We start from the raw sequence: 26128 nt of genomic DNA on the forward strand, positions 1-26128 counted from the left end.
TGGCCTAAAAGTACAACCAGTAAAGATTCAATAGCAGTGTAATTAATTCCCTTTTCTGCTTCTTATCCACACACCTATGCCCCACACTTTCTGCTACACCCACAGTCTCCCTCTTGCTTAGAGATGAAATGATACCATTTTGGTGCACGTCCTGCCCTCCTGAACATTGGACCCCCTAGGAAATGCTGCTGATTCCAGTACAAGTTGAACTTCATGTTTGTAATGATAGAAATCCCTCTTCACACCTTGCATAACAAACACAACTAATGGATTCCATGATTTTTAAAAAATTCTGTTTGTAAGAGTAAATTTCCACTTGGTGTCATTCTCTGGCATAAAGTATTGCTGCCTTCACATTTATGTTTATATTGTTGATACCATTTTTTAATTTATACTTTTTGGAGAAAGGGTTAGTATCAGAACTAACTAATTCACTCCAGTCAAGGTGATGAGAGTGACTATAAATCTTAGTGACAAAACTGCAAGCTTGCAAAAGTATGAAAGACGTTATCTTTTCTCTCAGGAGTATAAGAGTACAGAAAATAAAGGAACTGTACCCTATTTCAGAAAAAGTGGGAGAGCAATGTTAAGTTGGAGCACCTGTGCTTACGTATATTTTTCAAAAGTAAGTGAAGACTTCTGTGGTAGACCGATTCTTCAAGAAAAGCAGGTTGTGTTCATTGAATGCTGAAGTATGTAGCTAGTCTATATAAACATATTATCTGGGTAAATAATGTCCCCAAGTATAACCTTATATGCATTACACTTAAGAAAAAGAACTATTTTTAAGTCTACTTGGCACTTGAATTTAACCTTTCCCCCATTTTTTCTTAAGACCAAGGATGTATAAAGTGGAGAAACATATTAACATGAATTTTTGGAAGACCTCAGTTTGGATAGCAAGTTGTACTGGGAAACCGAAGAGTTATTTTTGGATATTTTATAAGAGAAGGACTGCTTTTCTTTTAGATCCATAAGACTTTTTTTAAAAATAAAGCTCGGTTGTTCAGCAACCAGAAATGTTTCTGAAGTAGGCGTGTGTTGTCTGCTGTGTTGATTCACTCTTCTTTTCTATGTGTCGGCATGAACGCCGGCATGAATAATGCATGGAAGTTTCTGTTGCATGATTTATAGTAAACCCCAGCTAACAAGGGCAGCTTGACCTCTTTTTCTGATGAAAAGTAGCTTTGATTGTCATCTTTATTTGAAGAGTGGTGGAGGTGATTTACTGTTAATTGTTATAATTAATTTAGTAATACTAAAGCTAGCCAATTCTCTAGGAAGTAGACTTTTTCATAAGACTAAAATAAAGTTGGGTGAATGGGCCAGTGGATTATTAGTTAGGTTCTAGGCACGTAGAGGATGATATTTTTCTATCATTTGTTCCTGAGTATTTTAAAGATGTTGCTTGCTTCTGTGGTGTTCACATATTCCTCAATTCTTTGTACCAGGAATATTTGATAATTTCAGAGAGACGAGAACTTGATTGAGCAAGAAGAATGTAGTAAGTTGTGTTGGAACAAATGGTTACTAATTTAAAAGAAAAAATGAAAAAAGATGTATATCTCACACGGCACCCTGAAATACATTCCGCATGAATTGAAACTAAATCTGAAAACACGCCATTTATAAAATTGGAGAAAATTAATAGAAAGCTTTTCATTTACTCTGTGCAGAGGAAGGACTTATTAGGTAACATGTACAACCCAGAAGCATAAAAAATTGACATGTTTGATTACATAAAGAATTTCATAAAGAATTACATAAAGAATTCTTGATTACATGAAGAATTTAACTTCTGCATGTGTATATGTATAATATCCACAAACTTATAAGACAAGTGGCAAGCCTGGAAAATATTTCAGCACAAGGACTTTTCTGTTCAGAATATGTTAATGACAGCATATATACTGACGTGGATATCTTGTGTCAGCATACAAAGATACTTCAAAAAAGCAAGGAGACCTATACTGCTTCTTGTATAGTTTGGTTTAGCTATATCTGTATGCATGTGTACTTGTACATGATATTATACAGATATTATAACATTTTTGATGAATAAACACTCAACTGATGCTAGCCATTTTTTTCTGCTGAGGAAAGGACTGGGAGTATAAGCTATGGGGGAGGACTTTCCTGTTATACTCCGTATGCATACACATATATACCTATGTGGCCTGAATCTTGTCTGATGATAATGTATTCATACACTGCTTTTATGCTTTAAAAATATCACTGCAAGAATTGAAGGAGCAATCAGTACACTTACTCAGTAGCAGTTCATGGAACACTGCTTGCCCAAAGCACCTAAATGATACAATATATGTGTTGTAAGTAGGTACATGTATTTATGTGAAATTGTGGAATTTTAGAGTTCGATAGAATTTTAGAAATTATCTAACATAAAGCCAAGAGAGATTCTGTGATGTATATATTGCTAATTAGAGAACCTTGATAGGTTCTGACACCCTTTCTTAGTTCTGTTCCTTCTTAAATATCCGCAGGATATTTAAGAAAATTTTCCCAGTGATAATATGAATTGTATGGCTTTCTTTTCAATTCCATAAATACCTACAAATACCTATCAAAATAATTTTTCTTGGAGGTCCCTATAAATTGAAATCAATTAATGTCATATTCTTTATGTTCTGAATAAGTAGGAAGTTCAGACAGATTGGAAATGAACTACTTTTTAAATAAGATTTAGAAATAGCAGTTATTTACTTTCCTATGCATAATGAGCTCTGAATAATTTTATTTGTGAGTAAAATGAAATATTGTGTCTTAATGATTTTATGTACTAGTATCTTGTATGTGTCAATATAATGTGAGGTTATGATATGCAGGAAATGTATCCGAAAGCATTTATGAAAGTAAATATACGTGGAATGTCAGCTAAACAAAGAATGTGTGTGTTTGCTAATACTTTTGAGTAATGAGTGATTAAGTTTTGTTTTTCACTAAATAGTTCATTAAAATCTTATAAAATGCATTGATAGAATTATGGCCATAACTTTTATTTGTTCTTTAATCATCAGGATATTACTGAAAGTTCTTCAGATCCAGTACTTGATCTGCACATGTCCTTGGAGGAGCTCTATGCCCAGAATCTCCTGCAAAGACAGGACGAGAGTCCGCCTTCGGTGGACATGACCATGGGACCTGCCTCTGGCTTTACCGTAAATGATTATACACCTGCAAATGCTGTTGAACAGCAATACAAATGTGAAAACACAAGAGCCTGGACTGAATCTCATCTACCAAATGAAGTTGTATCAAGTGCAGAACTGAATTCTCCTGTGCTAAGTGATTCCTCTGGGAAGGTAACATTCTAGAGATAAAGTTTGTGTATTATGGTGAAGTGAGACAGTGAAGGGTTAGATTATTCTAGCTAATCTCCCCATTTGGAGCCAGTGCTGTTCTGATGTTGAGATTTTCAGAGGACAACCTATGAACTTGTTTTGTTTATAGGTTCTTGGTGAAAAAAGCACAAATAGTGGGAGAACAGGTGATGTTGAAACAGTACTCCAAAGTCTAGTTTTCCTTTCCATGTGACTTTGTTTTGTTTTCTGACAGGGCTCCAAGTTCTTAATTCAACAGGGTTGCCTGGCCTCTGCTGCCGAGTGTGCCATGCTCCAAAATCTATCCAGAGAATCTCTTGAGAGGACTATTACAATAGCAAAAGGCAATTCTAGCCTAGGTAAGTTTCCTATTTTACACATATAACTTCCCTCCCAACCGCCTTGACAGGATGAAATCTTAAACATAGTTTCAAGTACTTTTGACTGTAGATAAAAAAAATGGTGTTATAAAATTTACCATAGTTTTATGGTTATTCTTTTTATAGACTCATTATTTTGATCTGAAATGGTTAACAGGTTGGTGTACTTCAGACTAGCCTAAATCCCTCATTCTCCTAATTATTTAAAAGAATTCATGAGCCTCATCTATATTCATGTAAAAGATACATGAATTGTTTGTGTATGAAACAGCAAATCAGAAAAGGAATTCTTAGAAAATGAAAAGTCAGCAATTTAGAATTCTAAATTCTTTTGGAAAAGTAAATTATTAGTTTCTTTGAATCTTACCAGTTATGTATAAGTCACTTTGTATTTCATTTCTTTCATTCACTGAAGTAAAGACTCAAAAGACAGCCAGGTGCACCACACCGAAATATAAATGCAGTTATTCAACAGTCCTTCCCAGGTGGCAGTTTTTTTTTTTTTTTTTTTTTCCCCTTTCCCATGCAAGGTTGCGAATGGCTAATAATCCTAAATATTCTGAATTGGGCAAAGAAGACTCCCTGTAGAAATAAAGCCCTAATCACAATAGCTAAAATTATATCGTGGCAGGTCACATTTGTTCTTCTTTTGAGTTAAGCAGTGACATGTCTTGGCTCTGTCTTGAGTGTTCGTTGCTGATAAATAGGATCGTAAGTCAGTTGCTCTGGAGGCCTGATGGCAGCCCAAGTCTCTCTGGTTATTTCTCCTTCAGAGATCTTGTTCCTTCTGGGATGTAACCAACAGTACCTTTTACATTGATAGCTGTGGTGGGTTTACTTTGCTTGTTATATTTGGGACTTGGCAGGGGAGTCCAGCAGGGCATAATAGGTGATTGAGATTCCTATCTCTTGTCTCCTAGATTTTGTTCCATTTGCTGGTGGCTGGCTTCTACTGACAGCAGCTAAATGAAGAATCATAGCAGATTAATTTCTACCTAGTTGTAACATTTCTTACATTTAACATTTAATAGAATTATATAAAACTTGAGCCATAGAACTTTCTGTAATGCCTTAGTTACAGGATAGATACTCTAGATACCTAAGCATGTCAGAAGGATTTCATCTGCTACTGTAGTGTTTCTGGAAGTGTGTTACTTAGAATACTAGATCTGTGTAGGATGCTAATAGGAGTTCTAAATGGATTCCAAGTTTAAAAGTTTGGAATGTGATAAATTTATGGAGACAGGTGTTTCTGTTTTCACTGCTCGGTGGCTTTCATACTCAAATGCGCATTGTGGATCTCTAAGAAGTTACAGGATGCAGCATTTTTCACGTCATTGGCCGTAGAACCCATTTTTTATTAACTCATAAGACGGAGAGTCCGTAAGATAAACCCTGTGCTAGTATATGCATTTACTGAACTCTCTCAAACATTAGTTATTTTCTGTATTCTGTACTCTATGCATAGATACCGTGATATAATCATTTTCCTTAAGGAGCATAAGTTTAAAGGAATAGACTAACTGACTTATAAAATCCTCATTGCATTTAAATATCATACATGCTATGATAGAAAGTCATACAGAGAATACTGAAGGCTTCATTGTGAAAATAGCTGACCCTGTTCCCTGAGTGTGGAGGAGTTTAGGAAGATTTCAAAGAGGAGAAGATGTTTGCTTTAGTCCATGTAAAAGGAGTAGATTTTTACCACATGGTTGAAGCATTGGGAAGGATGGAAGCTGCTAGAGCCAAGGCAGAAAATTGTGAAACATCACTGAAGTTTGTTCAGTGTGGATGAAGTGTGGTGGGGTGGCAGACAGAATAAGAGTTGAAGATGAGGGAATGGCAGGTGGGAGACAACTGCTAGGCAGGTTCATGTGCAAGACATGGGACTTGCATCATAACATGCCCCAGCTGTAACTCCAGTGGTCACTGGGGGCTAAGGGCAGGGGGTGACGTGATCAGATATGTGTTTTAAGATCATTCTGGCACAGGTGGATTGAAAGCAATTGGGAGGCTGTTGTAAGAACCGTGGTTTGAGGAGTTCCTGTCGTGGCGCAGTGGTTAACGAATCCGACTAGGAACCATGAGGTTGCGGGTTCGGTCCCTGCCCTTGCTCAGTGGGTTAATGACCCGGCGTTGCCGTGAGCTGTGGTGTAGGTTGCAGACGTGGCTCGGATCCCGTGTTGCTGTGGCTCTGGCTCTGGCCGGTGGCTACAGCTCCGATTCGACCCCTAGCCTGGGAACCTCCATATGCCGCGGGAGCGGCCCAAGAAATAGCAAAAAGACAAAAAAAAAAAAAAAAAAAAAAAAAAAAAGAACCGTGGTTTGAGCACATCTGATTTTACATCTGCCCTTTTGGATTGCTCACCTATTTTTAGTTTGTGGAGAGAATGTTGAATTTTGTGAAAGCCTTGCCTTCATCTATTGAGACAATCATGGATGTTTTGTTTATTCTGTTATGATGTCAGGATATTTCATGTTTTAACTCTAGTAAGATAGTCAACATGAAATTGATCATTTAAACCACTTTTAAGTGTATATTTCTGTGGCATTAAGTACGTCATATTGTTGTACAACCATCATCACCACCCATGTCCAGGATTTTTCATCTTGCCTGACTGAAACTCTGCACTCATTGATCCTCCTGCCCTCCCTCGCTCCTGGCATCCTCACCATTCTACTCTGTCTCTGTAAATCTTGACGAATCTAGGTACCTCATGTCAATGGAATAATACAATATCTGCCCTTTTATGACTGGCTTACTTCATAATGTCTTCAAGGTTCATCTGTGTTGTAACATGTCTCAGAATTTCCTTCCTAAGGCTGAATAATATTTCATTTTGTGTGTGTGTGTGTGGGTAAACTTTTGTTTATCTACTCATCTGTTGTTGGAGATTTTGGGTTGCTTCCACATTAGCTTTTGATTTTTGATTTTTAAAAAAATGTACTAAAATGATTAAGCTCTTGGGGGAAAACAGTAAAAGGTGAAGTATCCTTGCTTTTATGTCAGGAAATTCATTTATACATTAGTAGTTTGATTTTTAAATTAAAGTATAAAATAGCTGATTCATTTGCTTTATGAGAGTAAACCATTTACACTTATAGTGTGAAATTATAGCACCATTAGTTTATTAACCAAATTGTAATATAAAAGTATTAACATATATATGTGCATGTGTTATATATATATAAATATAAAAATGTATGTTTTAATTAAATGTATATCTTTAGTCTACCTGCATATATATAAACATCAATGCATATATATATAAACATTTATACATATATATGTATGTATATTTTACTTTTCTGCTTTATTTCCATTATTTGAATAATGTACATACCCAAAATATCTATGGGGCTTTGTCTCCCTTGCTGTTGAATTTCCTAGCACTCAGTGAGATTCCTGTAGCATTTTGAAGTTAAAATTCAATATGCCAAAACAAGAACACTTCTCTGTTACCTCATTTGACTGGAGATTTTGATATTCAAATTTCTGCCACACTCAGAATAACTAAATGTAAAGGGATATTGAAAAATGCCTATTGTAAAAACCTGTGTAGAACATTAAAACCATTTAATTAAAGCAGTCATTTGAGCTTTTGATGTAGGAAGATGTTGCCTTTACAATGTGAGGTAACAAAAAGGGTGATTTTTAGAAAATCTAAACAGAGACTGGCTTTGTGGTGGTAGGAGAGTATGTCATGAAAGGGTCTATCACTGAACACATTTTCTTAGATTCAGTCTCTTCTTAGTCTGTGTAAGGTTGTTTGTAGTTTTCATTTTCTGGGTAATTTGTTTCTTTCCAGTTATAATAAGAAATTATTAAAAAATGACAGGTTTCTGTAAAAGCTGTCATCATCCATTTGCTTTGATTTTTTAAATTGAACAACTGAATAACTTTTTTAACTGCATTAAATTTAATATACACACATATGTACACATGCATATAGTGACATTTAAAAAATTTAATCTTCATGATTTTTGGTAGTTTTGAAGTCCACTGGCTAATTATGTTGTATTATGTATTAGAGGTAAAAAGCAAAGGTAAAAATGTGAGAAGCACATGAAGGCATTATCTTCTCTTCATAGATGAGATGCAGAAACATAGACAGGCTCAGGAATTTCTCTGAAAGTACTCAGCCCGTAAGAGGTGGAACCAGGACCCTAACCTGAGTATGGCTCCAATTTTCATATACCACACAAGGCACTCCAGTCTTTAAGTCACCCAAGGCTGCATTAAGGTTGTTGTAATAACAAGCTTCATTTTGAAGCTGAATTAAGATTTTCATTTAGGTTTTAGAAAGCAGCATAGCTTTAGATGGGGGTAGATATGCCTTTTGAATATTCTTTGAGGTTTTTTTTTTGTACTTTATTGAGCACTTTGAAAGGTACTCTACATGTGCTTTTTTGTATAATTCTTTATTATTTTTTTGGATCTCTCTTTTTTTGTTTTTTGTCTTTTTGGGGCTAGATGCACAGCATATGGAGGTCCTCAGGCTAGGGGTTGAATCAGAGCTACGCTTGCCAGCCTACACCACAGCAACATGGGATCTGAGCCGTGTCTGCACCCTAACCACAGCTCATGGCAACGCCGGCTCCTTAACCTACTGAGCAAGGCCAAGGATTGAACCCGTGTTCTCATGGATACTAGTCATTAAACACTGAGCCACGATGGGAATGCCACATAATTCTTTAAATAACCTTAAAAGTAGATATCATCCCCATTTTATAGATGAGTAAAATGAAGCCCAATGTGAGCATCAGTTAGTCCCCCAAAGCTGCTCTGATTAGAAGTGGCAGAACTCAAATTTGGACCTGGTTCTTTCATTCTGCTATACATGCTTTGGGCTGTCTTGCTAACTTTTTCAGGAAATAATCCCACAGGTTACAACCAAAATCTAATCAGTAGATACTACCTTGAAGTTGTTGAACCCTGAAAATTATCCATTGGTCAAAGGAAAGTATAAGCTGAGCTAACTGATATCAACCTCTTTATATGGTTATTGTGAACTGACAGCTTTAATAACTGATAGTCATGAGTTAAATACGTCGTTCAGGATGTATCTAGAGGGAGTGTCCACCGTAGCTTCTGAAGACTTGCTTGATTGCAGAATGCCTGGTGCTAAGGAGATCAGGATGGTGATTTAGACCTCCAGGTGGGTCATGGAGTTAAATTACATTTTGATTTTACAGTAGTACAGGTTTCTGGTGGATCTTGGTGGGAATAGTGGCAGCATCACAGCAAACAAGTACCTGTTGAAACATTTCAGAGCTAGTCCCTCTGCTCATAAGAAACCCACCTTGCATCAAGTAGTGTCTCTACTTGTTTATTGGTTTATGGTAAGCAGAGCTATTTCCTCAATAACAATACACTTAAAAATCATTAGTATGAGTCATGACAGAGTACATTTGATTAATGGTTCTTTTCTATCAGAAAATGATAAATAGGAGCCTGGATGGCCCATATCCAGGCATGAAATATCAGCCTAGAAATATATTGTCATCAGGATCATTCTTTTTTTTTTTTTTTTGTCTTTTTTTTTGCTATTTCTTTGGGCCGCTCCCGCGGCATATAGAGGTTCCCAGGCTAGGAGTTGAATCAGAGCTGTAGCCACTGGCCTACACCAGAGCCACAGAAACGCAGGATCTGAGCTGCGTCTGCAACCTACACTACAGCTCACGGCAACGCCAGGTCATTAACCCACTGAGGAAGGGCAGGGACTGAACCCGCAACCTCATGGTTCCTAGTCGGATTCGTTAACCACTGCGCCACGACGGGAACTCCAGGATCATTCTTAAAAAATATTTGAAATATCATGTCTAATTTGGTGTAATTAGAATTAATAGAATTTCTTTCTCTTAAAGATATAAAAACCTAAAAAGTGATTGGTGGTTTCTCTCCAAAGTGTTCTTAAATAGCCTTATAGATTTATATGTTTCCTTATATTGTTTAATTATATAATATTGTTTTGGAAGGATATTTGAGTACTTGTTTTAAGTGAATTTGTTATTTATGCAGAGTTTTAAAAATTATTTCAATATTTTTTATATATTTCTAGTCCTTCAGTAGGAAGGTCTAGATGATGGTAGTATAAGAAGGAGACATTCAGATGGGGTACTTGTTGAGAATATTTTTCTGAGAAAGTGACATTGAAGAACAGGAAGTTGTCAGCTGTGCAAGAGCTGCAGAAAGGGGGTGCCAGGCAGAGACTGAAATGAGAGACAAGGTGTATTTCTGAAAGAAGGCCATGTTGCTGAAACATGGGGGGCGGGGCAAGGAGGGCAAGGCACAGGAGAAGGGTGCACGTCTGGAGAGCTAGGCCATGAGCTCCATATTAATAGTGCTGTGTAGGTATGTCGTGTATTTGCACAATAGGAAACTATTAAAGGTCTGTTAGCAAAGGGAGCGATGTGATGTGATTGGTCTTTTTGAGTGGTGGCCCTGTCTGCTACGAGAAGAATGCACTGGAGGGGACAACTTTGGAAACCAGGAAACCAGTTGGGAGGTCGTTTCAAAAAGTGAGGCAGGAGAAGTGCTGTCTTAGTCTAGTTTTAGCATGGAAGGTGAATGAAGTCAAGATAAGTTTTGGAGTTAGAAATGGCAATACTTGATGATGGATTAAATATAGGGAGTGAGAGAAAGATGGAAATCCAGAATGAATGACTCCCTCATTTCTGCTTTGAGTAATGGAGAGTAGTGTGGTGGTACCATTACCCAAAAGTGTGAGGCCAATGGAGAAATAAAGGGAGATGGAAACTAGGAAATTCAAATTTACACTTAGTAGGGTTGTATTTTCTTTAAATCATCCAGGGATTAAGTCAAGAGGCAATTGAATAGCCATATCTGGAGCTCATGGAAGTTCAGATGTGGAAATAAAATGGTAATAGATTAAAGTTCACATCAGTTTAGTTCAACAGATTCCTGTACATTCAGGCACTGTGATAGGCCCTAGTGCAGATAAGATTTGAGTACAAACTTCTTGATGTTAGGAGTTATGTTAATGCTTTTTCATATCAAGCCCCCAGCATGGTACTTAGCACGTACTGAGCATATAATGAGTATTTACCAAATGAACAAATGATCTAAAGGTAATAGAGAGTTTCTTTGTTTATAGAACTAATCTTCCATTTGTAGTCTTGCTCTTTGTTCTTTTATATATGTAATAGATAAATTGTTATTGTAAAATTGATTTGAGACTGTCAAAACATTCTTCCTGGAGGAGCTTTTGCATATGTGGCAACACATCAAATAGCTCCATTCATTCCACAGTGTAGGCATTATTTCATCTCTAATGTATTTAGCATGGAATATCTTTAGATATAATAGCATAAACATTTATAAATTTACTTTAAAACATATTTTTTTGTTATAAACCAGTGTTTTCCTTTCCTTTTGCTTGTTTTTTTACTTGCTAAAAATTTGCTCCTTTCCTTTTATCTCTGAATCCATAGGGATTGTTAAATTCCAATTAAAATGAATTTGAAAGACATTTACTTCGTGTGTTTCTCCTTTAACCATAGGAATGACAGTAAGTGCTAATAAAGATGGCTTGGGGATGATTGTTCGAAGCATTATTCACGGGGGTGCCATTAGTCGAGATGGCCGGATTGCTGTTGGTGACTGCATCTTGTCTATTAATGAAGAATCTACTATCAGCTTAACCAATGCCCAAGCACGAGCCATGTTAAGAAGACATTCTCTCATTGGACCTGACATAAAGTAAGTATCTCTTGGACCCTAGTCTGGCTTGGGAAATTCAGAAATTTCAGTTCATTAATCAGAATTTTTTCTTGGTACATACATCTTTTTGATAGACAAAAATCATTATATATTTATTTAGTAGAAGTCACTGAAGAATTTGAATATTACCAAAAACTTATTGATTGTAGATGGTGTCTCCTAAAGACTTTAACGATACTGAAATACTGTTGACCCTTGAATAACACAGGTTTGAACTGCACAGGTCCATGTATACAGGAATTTTTTTTTCGTAAGTGTACAGTTGGTTCTCTATACTCCTGAGTTTCAAATCTTTAGATGCAGACAAGCTTGGATCATAATTTCCATCTGCAGTTGGTTGAGTCCACAGAACGAAGACCCATGGATACAGGGGGCTGACTGTATTATGCCACTTTATGTATAAGAGACTTGAGTGTGAATTTTGGTGTCTGTGGAGATACTTGGAGCTAGTTCCCTGTAGATACCTAAGGACAGCTATATTTAAAAACGATGTTGCCTTCTCTTTTTATTTTTACTTCTCCATTGATTTCTACAGAAAAATCTTAGATGTAGGAGATATGAAGTATCTTTTATAGAGTAGGATGGTCCACTCTTAGGAACTTAGAAGTTTGGATTGGCCTCATTATAGCATATTGCACACTACCTAACAATCTGTATGGGTTCACCAAGTGAGCCAGTTCTTTAAGGGCCAGGCATGGAAGAGATCGTATAGAACAATGCCAGTCTAACCCATAACTTACCCTTTATTGAACTGCTTCATGATATAGGAGAACTCAGAAGTATGTTGATATGGTCCGATGGTAAGTCATTAAGGCTGTTTGGTCAGGAAGCATTTAAATGTCTCATCATCCTATAATCTACTAAAAGTGTGTCATATGTATGGTTTGGTTTTTAAGTCACTAAATATTTCTTGAGCCAACATAAAAATCAGTTCATAATTTATTGTCATGCCTTAACAGTGTAATTTTTTTTCAGTGTAATGCTTTTTTCCCAAGCATTAATAACTGAATATTTGTATTTAACCTTTAAGGGATAAAATAGTAAAAGAAGAGCTCAGGGAAAGCTTGTTTATCTTAAATTGATGTAATGAATACAAGTATGGAGAGTTTTTGTATTAATATTATTTTACAGACAGCATTCTGTATTATTTTTTGCAAAATATATATTGGTGGATCTTAGGTAAAAATGAGCTTCCATCAGTAAAAAAAGCAGAAAAATATATGCTGTATAGAGTGGATTCTGCAGTCTTATAAAAAAGAGGTATTATTTTGGGCAGAATTTCACTAATGGGCTTTCATATTTTTGCATGCCTTTTTGACTTTTATAATAGAACAGGTCATTAGATCATGTGACATTTCCTTTATTATTAATCATGCAAGTACAAGTGAAGATGAAATGTCAGTGCCTCTATACTAAATAAAAAGAGAAACTTGAAGAACTTTCCTCCTCGCCACTTACAGGCTAGTGATTCTTTAAAGGATGAATAATAAGAATCTCCGTGGAAACTCTTTACTGCTGGAATTTTAGCTTATGTAGTTTAGAGGTGGTATAAAATAAAGATGGCCTCTAACTTTGATTGATTGTGTGATAACGTACTTGTTAATGTTGTGAAACTGGATGCAGGTTGCTTGTCTGCATTTTGGTACTCTGAGCACTAGATTGGCCCTTGGTTTAACCTTACCTCTCAGTTTTAATGTACTGCAGCTCTTAAAGTGTGGCCAGCAAACAGATAAGACCAATGTGACATTAATTTAGCGCAAGTCATGCATCTAGTTGACTCTAGAGAAGTTGTTAGGTATATTTTCAGCTTCCAAGTCTTTTTTTCTCCTTTCCTGGTTTTGTTTGTTTGTTTGTTTGTTTTGGTGTCCTTCCCATCCTGTGATTTACTACCGCAAGTTACCCATTTGTGTATTTAGCAGCTTTATTATGACTGTGAAGGGTATCTAAAGAGCTAGAGAGCTAGTTTCATAAATAATTGCTTTAGGATGCCAGGAAGCAAAATGTAGTATAAGTATCTTAAGTTAAAAAGAGAAAGTAAGAAAAATTCCCAGCCTTCTCTCTTCTGGAAGTCACTCAGTCTTTCACATGCTCCCATGCGCACACACACACACACACACACACACACACACACACACACACACACACACACACACACTCCCGCCGCACGAATCACATCAGTTTCTTTTCTCAAGTATCATACTAAAGCTGTGATTTGAAAGGCTATAGTTTTGACCCATTGGGTAAATGATAAAAAGAAATGAATCACAGAATACTTTTTCAGAAAAAAAAAAATGTGTTCAATGATAAAACAAATAGCCATATAGATTGACCAGCATGTTCCATGCATTTTGCATGAAGTGTTTTTGGTCCTGTCTCCTCCCTATCACTTGCTTTCATGAAGCAAAAGTTTTAAAATTACCTTGAAAACCATGTGATAGTTCTCTCAAAGGGAAAGTCTTGTCCTTCCGTGCTCTGAATGGAACCATGACATTTCCTCAGGCCAGTTAAAGGTTGTAGTCATTGCCTTGATCTAGGCTCCATCAGTGTCTCTTCCTTTTGATTTCTTGTCATGAAGCTAGCTTAATCTTGGGTGGTGGTGGAGGAATGTATTGCAGGGACTTTATAAAAAAAGACTCTAACTGGTTCAGTTACATAACTGATTGATTTTAGGAAAAGTACTCCTTATTGAAACAATGTATTGGCTAGCTTTATTTTGCCATTTATGAGAGATGGCTAGGAACTTTGCGAGTGTGCCTTCATGCGTGCCTGGGTAGGTAATTTGAGTTTCAAGAGTTCAGGAACAACCAGTTTAAGTTCCAGGTTTCATTATTTTCTGTGGAAAACCAGATGTGAAGCCTCACCAGAATGCATTCTGTCTCACTTCACACTCCACCTTGCCAGGAGCGCTTATATATCTATAATAATAGCCAGGGTTTTGCGCTTGGCGGCAGCTGCTTGCAACATCTGCCAGATAATTACCAAGCTGAATCAGACTTCACCTGCCTTAACCTAAAGTGTGGGATGAATTCCTGATCAAGGAATAAAAGATTGATTGCAGTTACATTTTTCTATGCTTGTTAATAATCACTGCTATAGACACCAGTAAAGAGCAGATGCTTTTCTGGGGGAGGTGTAGATAGGAGGGAGGTGGAAAGGGGAAGAAACAACCAGGAGCACCCACTTTTAACTACATATGTATGCATCTCACATTCAGCACAAGACATTGACATTTGTTAACACCATTGTAAAAAGATGCCGCGGCGTATGCTTCACATTCTAGATTTTCTGCAGCACCTGCTGACGATCGAGCCCCCTTTTATGTGTGAGTATCGGTGATTCAAAAGCTCATTATGGCTGTGTGTTACAACTTGTCTGTGAAAACCATTTTGTGCTTTGTAACATCCTGAAGCAGGGATAGATCCAGATAGATATTCAGCCTGTGTACATGTAGGCTTTTTTTTTTTTTTCTCCTTTACATAACAACATCCGTTCCATTGGAACCATGAGACTGTTACATTTTCACATTGCACTGGTGATTGTGAACTCATTTGAAAATCATATATTCCAACTACTAGGCTTCCCAGCTCTTTTGTCAGGGGATGATCCTGTTTGCACGTGTGGACACAACCTCTGAAGGAATAGCTGTGTCCCATTTCGGCATCACTAATGCTATTCTTTTTTCCCACTCCATGTGTAATCTAAGGTTAGTTTGCATTTCAGAATTTTTAATACAGCTCTCAAATAAGCTGTTTCAGTGTGTTTATGCAGCTCATAATGTCGTATGGTGTCATTTGCTGGTGTGTGGTGGTGATGTGTGGCTGTGTTACAGGCAAGTATTAGAATTGCTCTGCATATGCTAAGGCACTGTGGGATGTATGTTCTGGTGGCCTTCCTGTCTGTATTGGGCTCAATATTTATGAAAACTGCTTTTTTTCTCTTTCTCGCTGCTCCCTAAAATATCTGAACATATTTGTAAAGCTCTTTCTCCCTCACCCTCATAGAAAGAGAAAGCTCTTTCTACAATTTGGTAAAATTGTAGACAATTTTGAACCGATAGGGAGGGAAATTCATTTTCAACAGTGTTTGGGTTAGAAACACCTTTTCCTTCTCAAGCCAATTTTAAAAATTAAATACTTTGAATTTATTATTATTATTTTCCTTTTGTATTCTAGCTTTCTCTCCTTACCTCTTCCTGACTTTTTTTTTCTTTAAGTTTTATTTGTATGAGCTTTTCCTTTATTGAACCTTCAGAAATAATACCAGTTTTCTTGAATAAGCTTTTCTGGGTTTATGTTTTATGTTTATTTTTTTGTATATAAAAGACAGTCTTCTTTCCCAATGTAATAATGTATTATACCTTTTTTGGCTCATTCCTTCGAAGGGATAAATGCCAGATTTCTATTTAATATACTTTTGTGACACTATAGAGTATGTATTTTTATAGATGAATAAATTAAATAGGGCCAGAATTAGAATGCAACTCTCACACCCAGCCTAATCCTATAGCCACTGAATGGTGCTTTGTGCTTCAGTTTGATCCCTGAAGTAAGAGTGTCATGAAGTATCAGAAGGCTCTTTGGCCTCTGGCAGAGTGATGGGGTGTGGCCAGGCTGGCTGATGCTCTGTTAGAGCACCGCCTTACATTCGTTATATTATGCTTCTCAGCTTACCATAAACTCATAAAAAGTGACATCCTTTTTGTGATTGAGGATATGGAGTTTCATTGGTGGTGATTTGGCCTTATGTTATGTTCCTGAGAGGCAACAAAACTGTGTCCTCTGACTCCGAACCTCCAAAGAGTGAATGCTTTTTGTTGGGATTACCAATGTGCCTGAAATTATATATTCTCCTCACTCAATAAATTATGCCATTGGTGTAAATCTTACTTTAATATAAAATAAAGGCAATCCTTTATCCTTACCCTCAAGCACTAAGGTTTTAATACATGGTGTCTTCATGGGTAAGTTTATGTTTAGCTGGTTTGAGAGTCTTCATGATTTTTGTATTGTGCGTTTTTGATACATAATTTTGTTCCATTGCACAAATATGCTGAACCAACTTTAAATGCAGTATTTCTTTTGCCTTACTATTCATTAATTTGAGGATCTTAGAGCATCCTTCTTAAGTAGGTATGTCAATTCTATAGCCCTATAGGATAGCAGAAAATTTGAATTTTGAAATGTCAATTTCTAAGCATTGTGGCTATAGCCAGCATCTTGCTTAGCGCCTTCTCTGTTATATGTGTTCAGCCAGTACTTTTTGAATTAGTAAGTGACCATTCAAGTGTAAACAGTAGGCTTTTCTCTGAAACCAAAATGAACTTCCAAGAACTTGCTACAAGTTAGTAAGAGAGTCTTTACATAAACTTATAATGATTTAACTTTAGACTTGAAGAGTTCATACCTTAATAAAGCTAGGATATACTTACTAATAATACTTGTTAATATCCCTAATTACTTATTATGGGAGAATGTAAGGTAGTTTGGGAAACCCAGTGTTTTAGTAGAGTTTATCTAATTTGTTTCTGCTGAGAAACCCAAAAGTCTTTGGATAAAATAAATGTTACTACTGACAATTATTTTTCTACGGATTTAAAGATTTTTCTAATTTCAAAAAATTGCTGTTAGTTCTCTCATTTGGAAAGATAAAATGCTGTTTTCCTTCCCCATATGAATATTGGTAAACACCTAGTTTTAAGTAGCATTTAAAATATCAGTTTCTGTTGTTATTCCTCCCTATAGGATACTTTTTCTTTCTGAAGTTTGCACTCTCTACTAAGTGAGCTGGTTTAAATAGGTTGTGTGAAAAGGAGAGATGAAAGGACAATATAATTTTATTTCATATTTGGAAAATTTTCTTAACAGTCAAAACTTTGTTTCTCTTTGCTTTCATGGATTATGTCTTGTTCCAGAATTACTTATGTGCCTGCAGAACATTTGGAAGAGTTCAAAATAAACTTGGGACAACAATCTGGAGGAATAATGGCATTGGATAATTTTTCTTCATACACTGGAAGGTAAGTAAAACAGTAAATCTGCTATAGTGGATAAATGATACAGCAAGTCATAAAGAACAGTTTTGAATCCAGAGTCAGGAGGACTGGAAGTGAAAAAGACTGAATTCATTTCCTCTCAAGATTTTAAGAAATATTCACCCCTTTCACCCATATTGCTTAAGAAGTGATCATATAGTGTGGAAAATTTGGAACAAATGAGAAAATTCAAATCAATAAATTAAACCACCTTTAGTTGTACCACTGAATATAGCACTTTCAATATACCGAGTTTTGGGAATTCACTGCAGATAAGAATATGATTTCATTAACTACCTGAAATCTATAATTTATATGGTATTGTTAGCACTTTTCCTCTTTCATAAATATTTTCAAACATTTTTAGAAATTTTATTTATTTCTTTATTGACATACCTCCTCCAGATTCAGAAACATTTTTAATGTTTACTTTTTACTCTTTTGGAGAACGTTGAACTGAATGTCTTTGTATATGCATGTTAGGAAATAGAGTGTATAGCTTTTTAGAACTTCTTGATAAACACAGTATATTAAGAACCTTTAAATAAGATAGGAGAAGTTTTTCCCCTCCTTAGGAATGGCAGAAAGTAGGTTTTGATGCTGTTGCTGAGTTCAGCAATGGGAGAGAAATAATTTCAAGTTTCTTTTTAGTGAATAATGAATCATTGTATACTTTCAATTGTGGGCCTGTGTCCCGTTTCCTCCCCCCCCCCGCCCCCCCGCCTGCCTTGAATTAGCAGCTGAGTAACAGATTTCCTTTAAGCATGCTGTAGAGGAGAAATGTCTTTGCAAACATTTGAGGTCTTCTCACAAAACTTCTACCATTCCTTAGAGGGTGTCAAAACATCCCAGAATGCTCTGGTGTCCAGTGACTCTGCAGGCTTCATGACATCATATTATTATTTCTTTTACAATTGCACAGTAATACAGAAAGTGTTAAAGAAGGAAAAGGTGTGTTACACATTTAACAAAGGGAAGGAATGTCATAGCCCTGGGGGCCTCTTGAATTTTATGGGAAAAGGAGTATTCATTCCACCCTGCGCAAAGCTCAGCCATGCTCCTCTCTAGAATTTCCGTCGCAGGGTTAATGCCATAGATTTGTTAAAGTGGCCCTGATACTTCCTGTTAAAATGGAAAAAGTAGTAATTCCAGCATCTCTCTGAAGTAGCATTTCAAATGGCTTAATTAAAAAATATGCCAAAGTAACATGATTTTTATTAAGTTCTGAGGCTTTAAAAGCACTCAAAATTTTAATGCTAGAGTGAGAATCCCTTTGATCACTGTGCTTCCCTCCCAGCACAGAAAGGAAAATGGTCTAAATTGTCCAGGGCTGTGACTGGCTGATTCCCTGCAGAAAAATTATATTTGCTATTAATATAAGTTCTCAAAACAGTCTGAGTTCTACACAGGAGGAATCTGCACCAGAGAGGTTAAGTTACTTGCCCAAGCTTCATGGATGTTAAATGGCAGAGCCAAGGTTAAAATGCAAGTGTTCAGTCTCCATATTCTTAACCATTGGGATCCAAAGAAAGAATTGCACAAACCCAGTATAAAAATATGGGACAGCATAGCATGGAAGTTAAAAACTCAGGTTTTGTAGTAAGATGGCCTCAGTTCAGGTCTTGACTCTGCACCTTTACTATGTGACCTTGTGCCAGCTTCTGGCATCTTAATGCAGATATAGAGTGAATTAGTTATTATAAGTGACAGACATTTCATTGATAGTCAACAATCAGACACAGGTGCAATGAAGACTAATTCATTCTTGGCTGACCGAGTGCAGGAGGAACAGAACCGGTCCATTCTACTCTTTGGAGCACTCAACATGAATCCCACAAACCCCACTCTAAGACAGATAGAGATAATCAGCACATTTATAAGAGCATATCTGTGTTAGTGAAATGATTCGAGATTGGAGAATCATTTAAAGAGAACAGGGCTTTGTATCTGAAGACTTTGGCTATTCATCCTTTCCCAACTCAAAATGAAGCAACATGTGATGCAGTGTGTGTGTGTTTCTGTCTGAGTAGCTTCCCCAGGTTAGGCTTTAGGGGAAAGAACTGAATATTTTAGGGACTCTTCTAAGTTCTCCTTCTCATCCATATTCTATGCCTGCTTTTTCTGTCCTCTTCTCTCCAGTGGTGTTTCCGAGGGTTAGGCCTTTGTTTCCCCTCTCTGCCTTGAGTCTTCCGGATCGAGCTTCACTCAGGCTGTTTAGTTCTCAGTCAGCTTCTTAAAATTGTTTTAAAAAGCTTCTTTTGGATCCCGGCAGTCTTGTCTCACTGTCAGGACTAGGCTGTGGGAATCTCAGCCTCATTCAGAGCCTCCTTCCTCTGTTTACACAGGAGGGGAATTCAGTCACACAACTGATGGGCAGGAACCACAAGCAAGTGGATTTCCTTTTAACAGATGAAAGACAAAAATCTAACATTCAGTTCAAAGAAAGAGTGAGATTTCAAGGAGAGCCTGGACAGTCGTTTGGCAGAAATATTGGGAAACACGTTCAAACACAAATGGTTTATCAGATTAGATGACATCTGATCTCAAAATCTAAAGATGATATAATTTGACAGATGGAACCCACGCCACAGCAGCAGCCCAAGCCATTATAGTGAAAATGCTGGATCCGTTACCCACTGTATCGCAAGAGAACTTCAAACATATTCTTTCTTTAGATTTTTACAGTTTCTATAAAAAACAACTTTAAACATTTATTGAGATAGAATTTGTAAAACCTCTATTTGCAAAAGAATATGTGGACATATTTCTTAAGAAATCCAATTGTTACTCACAGCGTCAGGCTACACCATAATTGACTTAACTATTCTCTATTGCCCTTACAATGCCATTTATTGATGTGACATGTACTTTGGAAAACCAAACTATTTCGTGACAAGGTTATTATTTTATAGTTTTATTTATACTCACTTAACAGATTGGGTGCATTTTGTTATATGCCTGCCATTTGGCAAGATCTGAATTCCTACGGAAACTGAAAACTGTCCTTGAACATGAACTGCTTCCTGTAAGGAGAATTCTGTGTCTGGCTCCTTTAGATGGGCTAAAGCTGGACCCTAAGCATTTTCCATCTGTCTTCAAAAGTTGAAGGGAAAGCACTGGTGCATTCTGAAGAAGCAGAGATACTGTACTCCTGCCATACTTGATAAGTTCTTTCAGGCCAGGGATCAGTCAGGGCTGTGCAAGCTTATCACCCACATGGTGCTTCTACCTTCTTGCGTGTGGTAAGCATTTAAGAAATACTTGTTGCACAGTTGTTCTTTAAAAATTCTGGCATTTGTTCCCTTTTGTTCATTCCTTTCCTTTATTCATCCATGTTTCATTAGGAAAGAAACAGACTAGGCAAGATTCTTTGTGTTCAGCTCTATCATAGATGACTGATTCTAATACAGTGCTCTTATTTTGTTTAATCATGTTTCACTTTCCCTTTAATGTAAAATGTTACTTAATCAGCCAAGTATGGTGAAAATACAAAGCAATTTATTTTTAGCTGAAACAATAATAAAGTACATATAATGCAACCTTGCATGGTTTTAGTAGGACTTTGGAGTACTCACTGTGTAACTCTTTTTTAACAGAGACATTCCAGAGCTACCAGAACGAGAAGAAGGAGAGGGGGAAGAAAGTGAACTTCAAAATGCAGCATACAGCAATTGGAATCAGCCCAGGCGGTAAGGACTATTTCTGCCTCCTGCCTACTCAGTGTTTAAAGATAGGGAGGGGTGGTTTCAAGTACTGGATTACAGCTTGCTACTGTGACTCTGAGCAAGCTGTTTAATATCTCTTACCCTCCACTTCTTCATGTGCACAGTAGAGAAGATACTGTGCCTCACACAAGCTTAAAATCCTGTATTCTGGGATTGGGCACATGTGGGGATGAAATAAAATTAATTAGAGAAAAGTATGCATAATTAGAATAGGTCATTTTTTTTCTCTAGAGTTGATCTTAGATATACCACCAAATGTTAAATTCGTTCTAGCATTTGTAGAAACTAGATAAGTCAAACATATATTCAAAATGTACCTGTAAACATCTTATCATAGGCTGCAGGTATTCTAACCCATGCTCTGTCTAGAATGAATTTCATATATAATAGAAAAGACAGTTTTCATAAATATGCTCAGATAAATCACTACATATCACTAAAGTGTATTTTCATGTTCATGCCAAGTAGAATGAAATTAAGTTTAATAAGAATTCATTGAGTCCTGATTATGGACCCAGATGAGAGGCAGATTATTTCGTGAATAACAGGGAAGTGTAAGACATAAATCCTGCCTTTAAGAAAGCTCTTGTGTATTTGGAAGGCGAGATGTATAGACACACAAAATAATGAAAAATGTACCTATTTTGCATTAAGCATATAATATAATCACTGTGTGCTTTCTCTAAACAGATCTAAAGGTGACCATCACAAAGTTGTCTTTTATGTAGTAAATACTTAATATTTATCCAACAACAAATAAATAAAATTCTCAAGACAAAATTTTTCTGCTCTGGAAATGTGTAATACAGTTTGATGATTTTCTTTGCTCACAAATGAACTTGTCCCTGCAGCCATCACATTTAAACATTTTGTAGGTTGGGTCACATTTCAAAGCATAGGAAACGTTTTTTGTTGCTTTCACAAAACCAATAAGCATTTCCAGCCATCTCAAGTGACTTTTTTATTTTAATTCTTTAAATGCTATTTAGGCTGCTTAAAGAAATCAGGATCTCTCTACATTATTACCCATGTTGAGAATATAAGTGCTGGATCTATGGCAGAAGCTATATTATAAGATGTTAAGTTTCTTATTTATTTGAAGATAGAGTAAGTTAGATGGAATTATCTTTATTAGATTGAGTTATACCTATATATAAAACCATTAAAGGAATGAAATTTTGCTATTTGTAGCAATATGGATGAATCTCGAGAATATTATGCTAAGTGATAGAGAAAGACAAATACTGTATTATATCACTTATATGTGGGACCTGAAAATTAAACAGATGTGTATACAAAACAGAAACAGACTCACAGAGAAAACAAACTAGTGGTTATCAAAGGGGGAAGAAGGTGGGGGTTAAATTAGGGTTAAGAAAAAGAGGTACAAATGACTCCATAAAAATGGATAAGTTAACAAGGATATGTTATACAGCACAGGGAATTATGGCCATTATCTTGTAATGACTTTTAATGGAGTATGATCTGTAAAAATATTGAAAAACTATGCTGTACTTCTGACACTAATATGCAAAATCAACTATACTTCATTTTAAAAGAAACATTTTTGAAATAGTAATATCTTTTTTATTTAAAAAATTAAAAAAGCATTAGAACCTTTACACTTGGGGAAGAATTTAGTGACTTCAGTATCATAATGCATATGAAGTCCTTAGTACAGAGTGAGCACTCAGTGGTCGCCGTTAGTGGTTTATCATCATCTTCATTATCATTACACAGAATAAAGCAGATAAAAAATGTTGAGCACAGGACTCATTGTGGAATTTTCTTGAGAGGTGGAATTGGGTATAACTTCTGGACCAGAAGAATTTAACACATTCAACCTTGATTTTAACCTTCGCATCAGCCTAAGAGATTTCTGTAAAGGTAGTAACTAATTTACAGTGTGGAACTTCCATAAATCTTAAAGAAGGTACTCTGCCCTCATTAACCTATAAAAAAGCCCTAAAGAACTTTTGGGGCAAAGTTCATAGAAGTTCATGAGGAAACCTACCAAAATAAGCAGATCTTTTAGTAAATGAGGAACAAGTGTTATGAATATGCTTAAAAATATTGGGAACCTGCTATAACATTCTTACATGTAGTCAGGAAAAATTTACTTTGTGTGGAAATAGAGAAAATTTTTTTTAGCCAAGTGTAAATTTTAAGATTATAAATAACCTGTGTTACATCCTCCTTGGCTGTGATTTTCTTTCTTTCTTTTTTTTTTTTTCTGGGCTTTTAGCATGTTGCTTAGTTTTTTTATTTTTTAAAGTTTTATTGAAGTATAGTTGATTTACTAGGTTGTGATAATTTCTATTGTACAACAGCGATTCAGTTATACATATACACATATCCATTCTCTTTCATATTCATTTCCTACATAGATTATCCCAGAATATTGGGTTGAGTTCTCTGTGCTGTACAGCATGTACATGAAGCATTGTACCGTATATACTGTATGTATCATTTGCCAGCTTTCTTACTTTTGTCTTAAGCCAATGTCTTGGAGATGTAGTTTGTTGATACTTAAATATCTAATTCATTCAGTTTACTGTTGCAGTGCATTTCAATATATGAATATACCAGTTTATTCTCACATTGATGATTGAGTAGTTAACATTTATCCATTATTAGAACAATTCTGTTCGGTAAATATATCTAATTCTTGTGCTTATGGATGAGAATTTATCTAGGTATATATCCAAAAGTAGAATTTCTGGCTCATGCATTTAACTGTATTATTTACTAGAAATTGTCAAATTACTTTTTCAGTTGGCTACACCAATTTTAACTTCTATTTCCAGTAAATGAAAGTTTCCTTTTCCCCATATTGTTGTTACCACATCGCATGATCATTTTTAAACAAGTTTTTGTCAACCTGATGGATAGAAAATGGTACGTTATCTTACAAACAATGTTTAAGCCTAACAGAATAGAGCTGCTGGGGAACGCATTTGCTCATTTGTCGTATGGGTTGAATATTACATCTTAGGTTATTTCAGTTATCATATTTTTAGTCATCACAATAATAGTAATCAGAGATTTGTTGATTGCTCCATATGCACCAAAGCTTTGTTTTGCATGTTACATGTATTCATTAATTTAATCCTCACAGCAACTCTGTGATGGAGAGACTCTATTGGCTCTATTTCCCAGCTCAGGAAAGTAAAAGAGATTGAAGAAGTTTCAGAGGGTCACACCATTGCTAAGGAGCAAAAGGGCAGCCTTGGTTCGGAGTTCAGGCAGCCTAGCCTCAGAGTTCTGTTTTGCCTTTGCTTTTCTGAATTTCACTCTTTAAACCTGTGTTCTCAAGAAAGGCTGCTATTTTTTTTCTGCAAAACCAGCTTTGCACAAATTCTATAAAATTTTTCTTTCCTAGGTCTCTCTTTTTCTTTCCATGTAATGTTTTTCGTGTTCTGGTCTGTGAATACTGAGTCTGATTCCTCAGCTCTGTGGTTATTTTGGCAGCTCTTGTCTTGGATTACCTTCTCTGATGTTTTAAGGAGTATATTTTGAAAACGCTTTAAGGGGTATATTTGGCTGTCTGTGCCAAATCCCAGGGAAGCATACGGTGCTAGTATACAGAGGCTGTTTGACCTCCCTGTGCCTTTTCCTTTGTAAAATGGGGCTGACAGGAGCATCGGCCAAATAGGGATTATTTGATAATTAAATAAAAGTATATGGAACTCAGAGATAAATACTGAGCATATGAGAAGCCCTTCATAAGTGTTTGCTGCTGCTATCTTTAGTAACCAAGAAATCATAAAAACCACTTTCTTATTTATACCAACCACAAAGAATCCTAGGAGACAAGTTCTTTCATTATGTCTTTGATTTTTTTTCCTTTTGAAAAAAGAGAGAATTCCCACCTGTGTATTCTGAATTCTTAAATATTGAAGACAATGGCTGACTCTACTGACTTTAGTACTTTACCATCCATTTTACCTTAGGAACAGGAAGAAATTGGTTCTGTAATAGAATTCCTAGAATGAAAGAAAATGATGAATAGGATTTTAACTAATTTAAGCTATTCACACACATATATTATGTTCAAGAATCATGGTGAGACTCTTTTAATGTAAACAAGTAGATCTCTAGGATGATAGAGTTCTAGTAAAGAAAAAGGGGCTGACAAAGAAAAGGTTTGTTTCATCATCTACCTTCATCTGACCAGTTGTCCACCCTCTCACTCCACCCATAGGGCTCCTTTATCACCAGTCTTTTTTACCTCTCTCACTGCATAGGAGTCCTAAATCCAACCTTTTCTTTCCTCTAGGAGCACCTTAATTGCCAAGGTTGAGGGTATGAGGGACCATGCTTTCATCCCCTTTCTGATGTCTGGCACTGGCTCCCTCCCTGCAGTGGGGAGCAGATTGCAGTCATATTTACCTGTCTCAGAACTCTTTGCTCTCCTTCTCTGTTTGCTTCCCCTAGTTGAGCTGCTCCCTCTTCTTTGCCAGACACCTCGCTGCATATCACCTTACTCTTCTATTACAGCCTTTTCATGAGACATGTACTTTGAATTCATCCTTAGCTCTGACAGCTATGCATAATTGTTGGATATAAGCTCAAGCGTTTCTTACGTGGGTAGAGTAACTGGTCAAGGAAGGGGCAGTAGCAAGTGCCAAGTCCCCAAGGCAGGAGAGCATGTCTGATGAACTTAAGGAACAGCAGAAGGATGAGTGGTAGCTGCAGTGGAGAGCTGTGGGAAATGCGTTTAGGAGGTGGTGGTGGGATCACATCACCGAGGGTCTTATTAGCAATTTCTCCACATGCCCTGTTAGTTAGTTACTAGGTCTCCTTGACCAGACAGACTTCTGCAGAGGAAAGCTTCTGACCTGCCGCATGCAGAAATGCACAAACTTGATTGGGTTGCTAAGCTTAGAAGCTGCCATCTGTCT

General features: G+C 36.4%; 1 protein-coding gene across 50 annotated transcripts in view; it reads left to right on the plus strand.

Moving 5' to 3' along the window:
* Nucleotides 1–26128, plus strand: part of MPDZ (multiple PDZ domain crumbs cell polarity complex component) — a 434463-nt gene that overhangs the window by 360259 nt on the left and 48076 nt on the right. For 32 of the 50 annotated variants that reach the window (XR_014821624.1, XR_014821629.1, XR_014821623.1 and 29 more), the window contains 5 exons: nucleotides 3039–3323; nucleotides 3577–3700; nucleotides 11249–11447; nucleotides 17380–17484; nucleotides 21096–21188. Coding sequence is in view for 38 of the 50 variants with exons in the window: in XM_084985555.1 (XP_084841681.1) it covers nucleotides 3039–3323; nucleotides 3577–3700; nucleotides 11249–11447; nucleotides 17380–17484; nucleotides 21096–21188 (806 nt within the window). In the remaining 12 variants the exon portion in view is untranslated. Of the gene's footprint in view, nucleotides 1–523; nucleotides 626–3038; nucleotides 3324–3576; nucleotides 3701–11248; nucleotides 11448–17379; nucleotides 17485–21095; nucleotides 21189–26128 lie in introns of all 50 variants that reach the window. The other 18 variants (XR_014821625.1, XR_014821615.1, XR_014821620.1 and 15 more) reach the window with 1 other exon arrangement.

The sequence above is a fragment of the Sus scrofa genome, chromosome 1 (genome assembly GCF_054392235.1).
Source record: "Sus scrofa isolate SSC_HxYL_T2T_F1_AM1 chromosome 1, Sscrofa_HxYL_maternal_Yorkshire_Landrace_v2.0, whole genome shotgun sequence".
NCBI lineage: Eukaryota > Metazoa > Chordata > Mammalia > Artiodactyla > Suidae > Sus > Sus scrofa.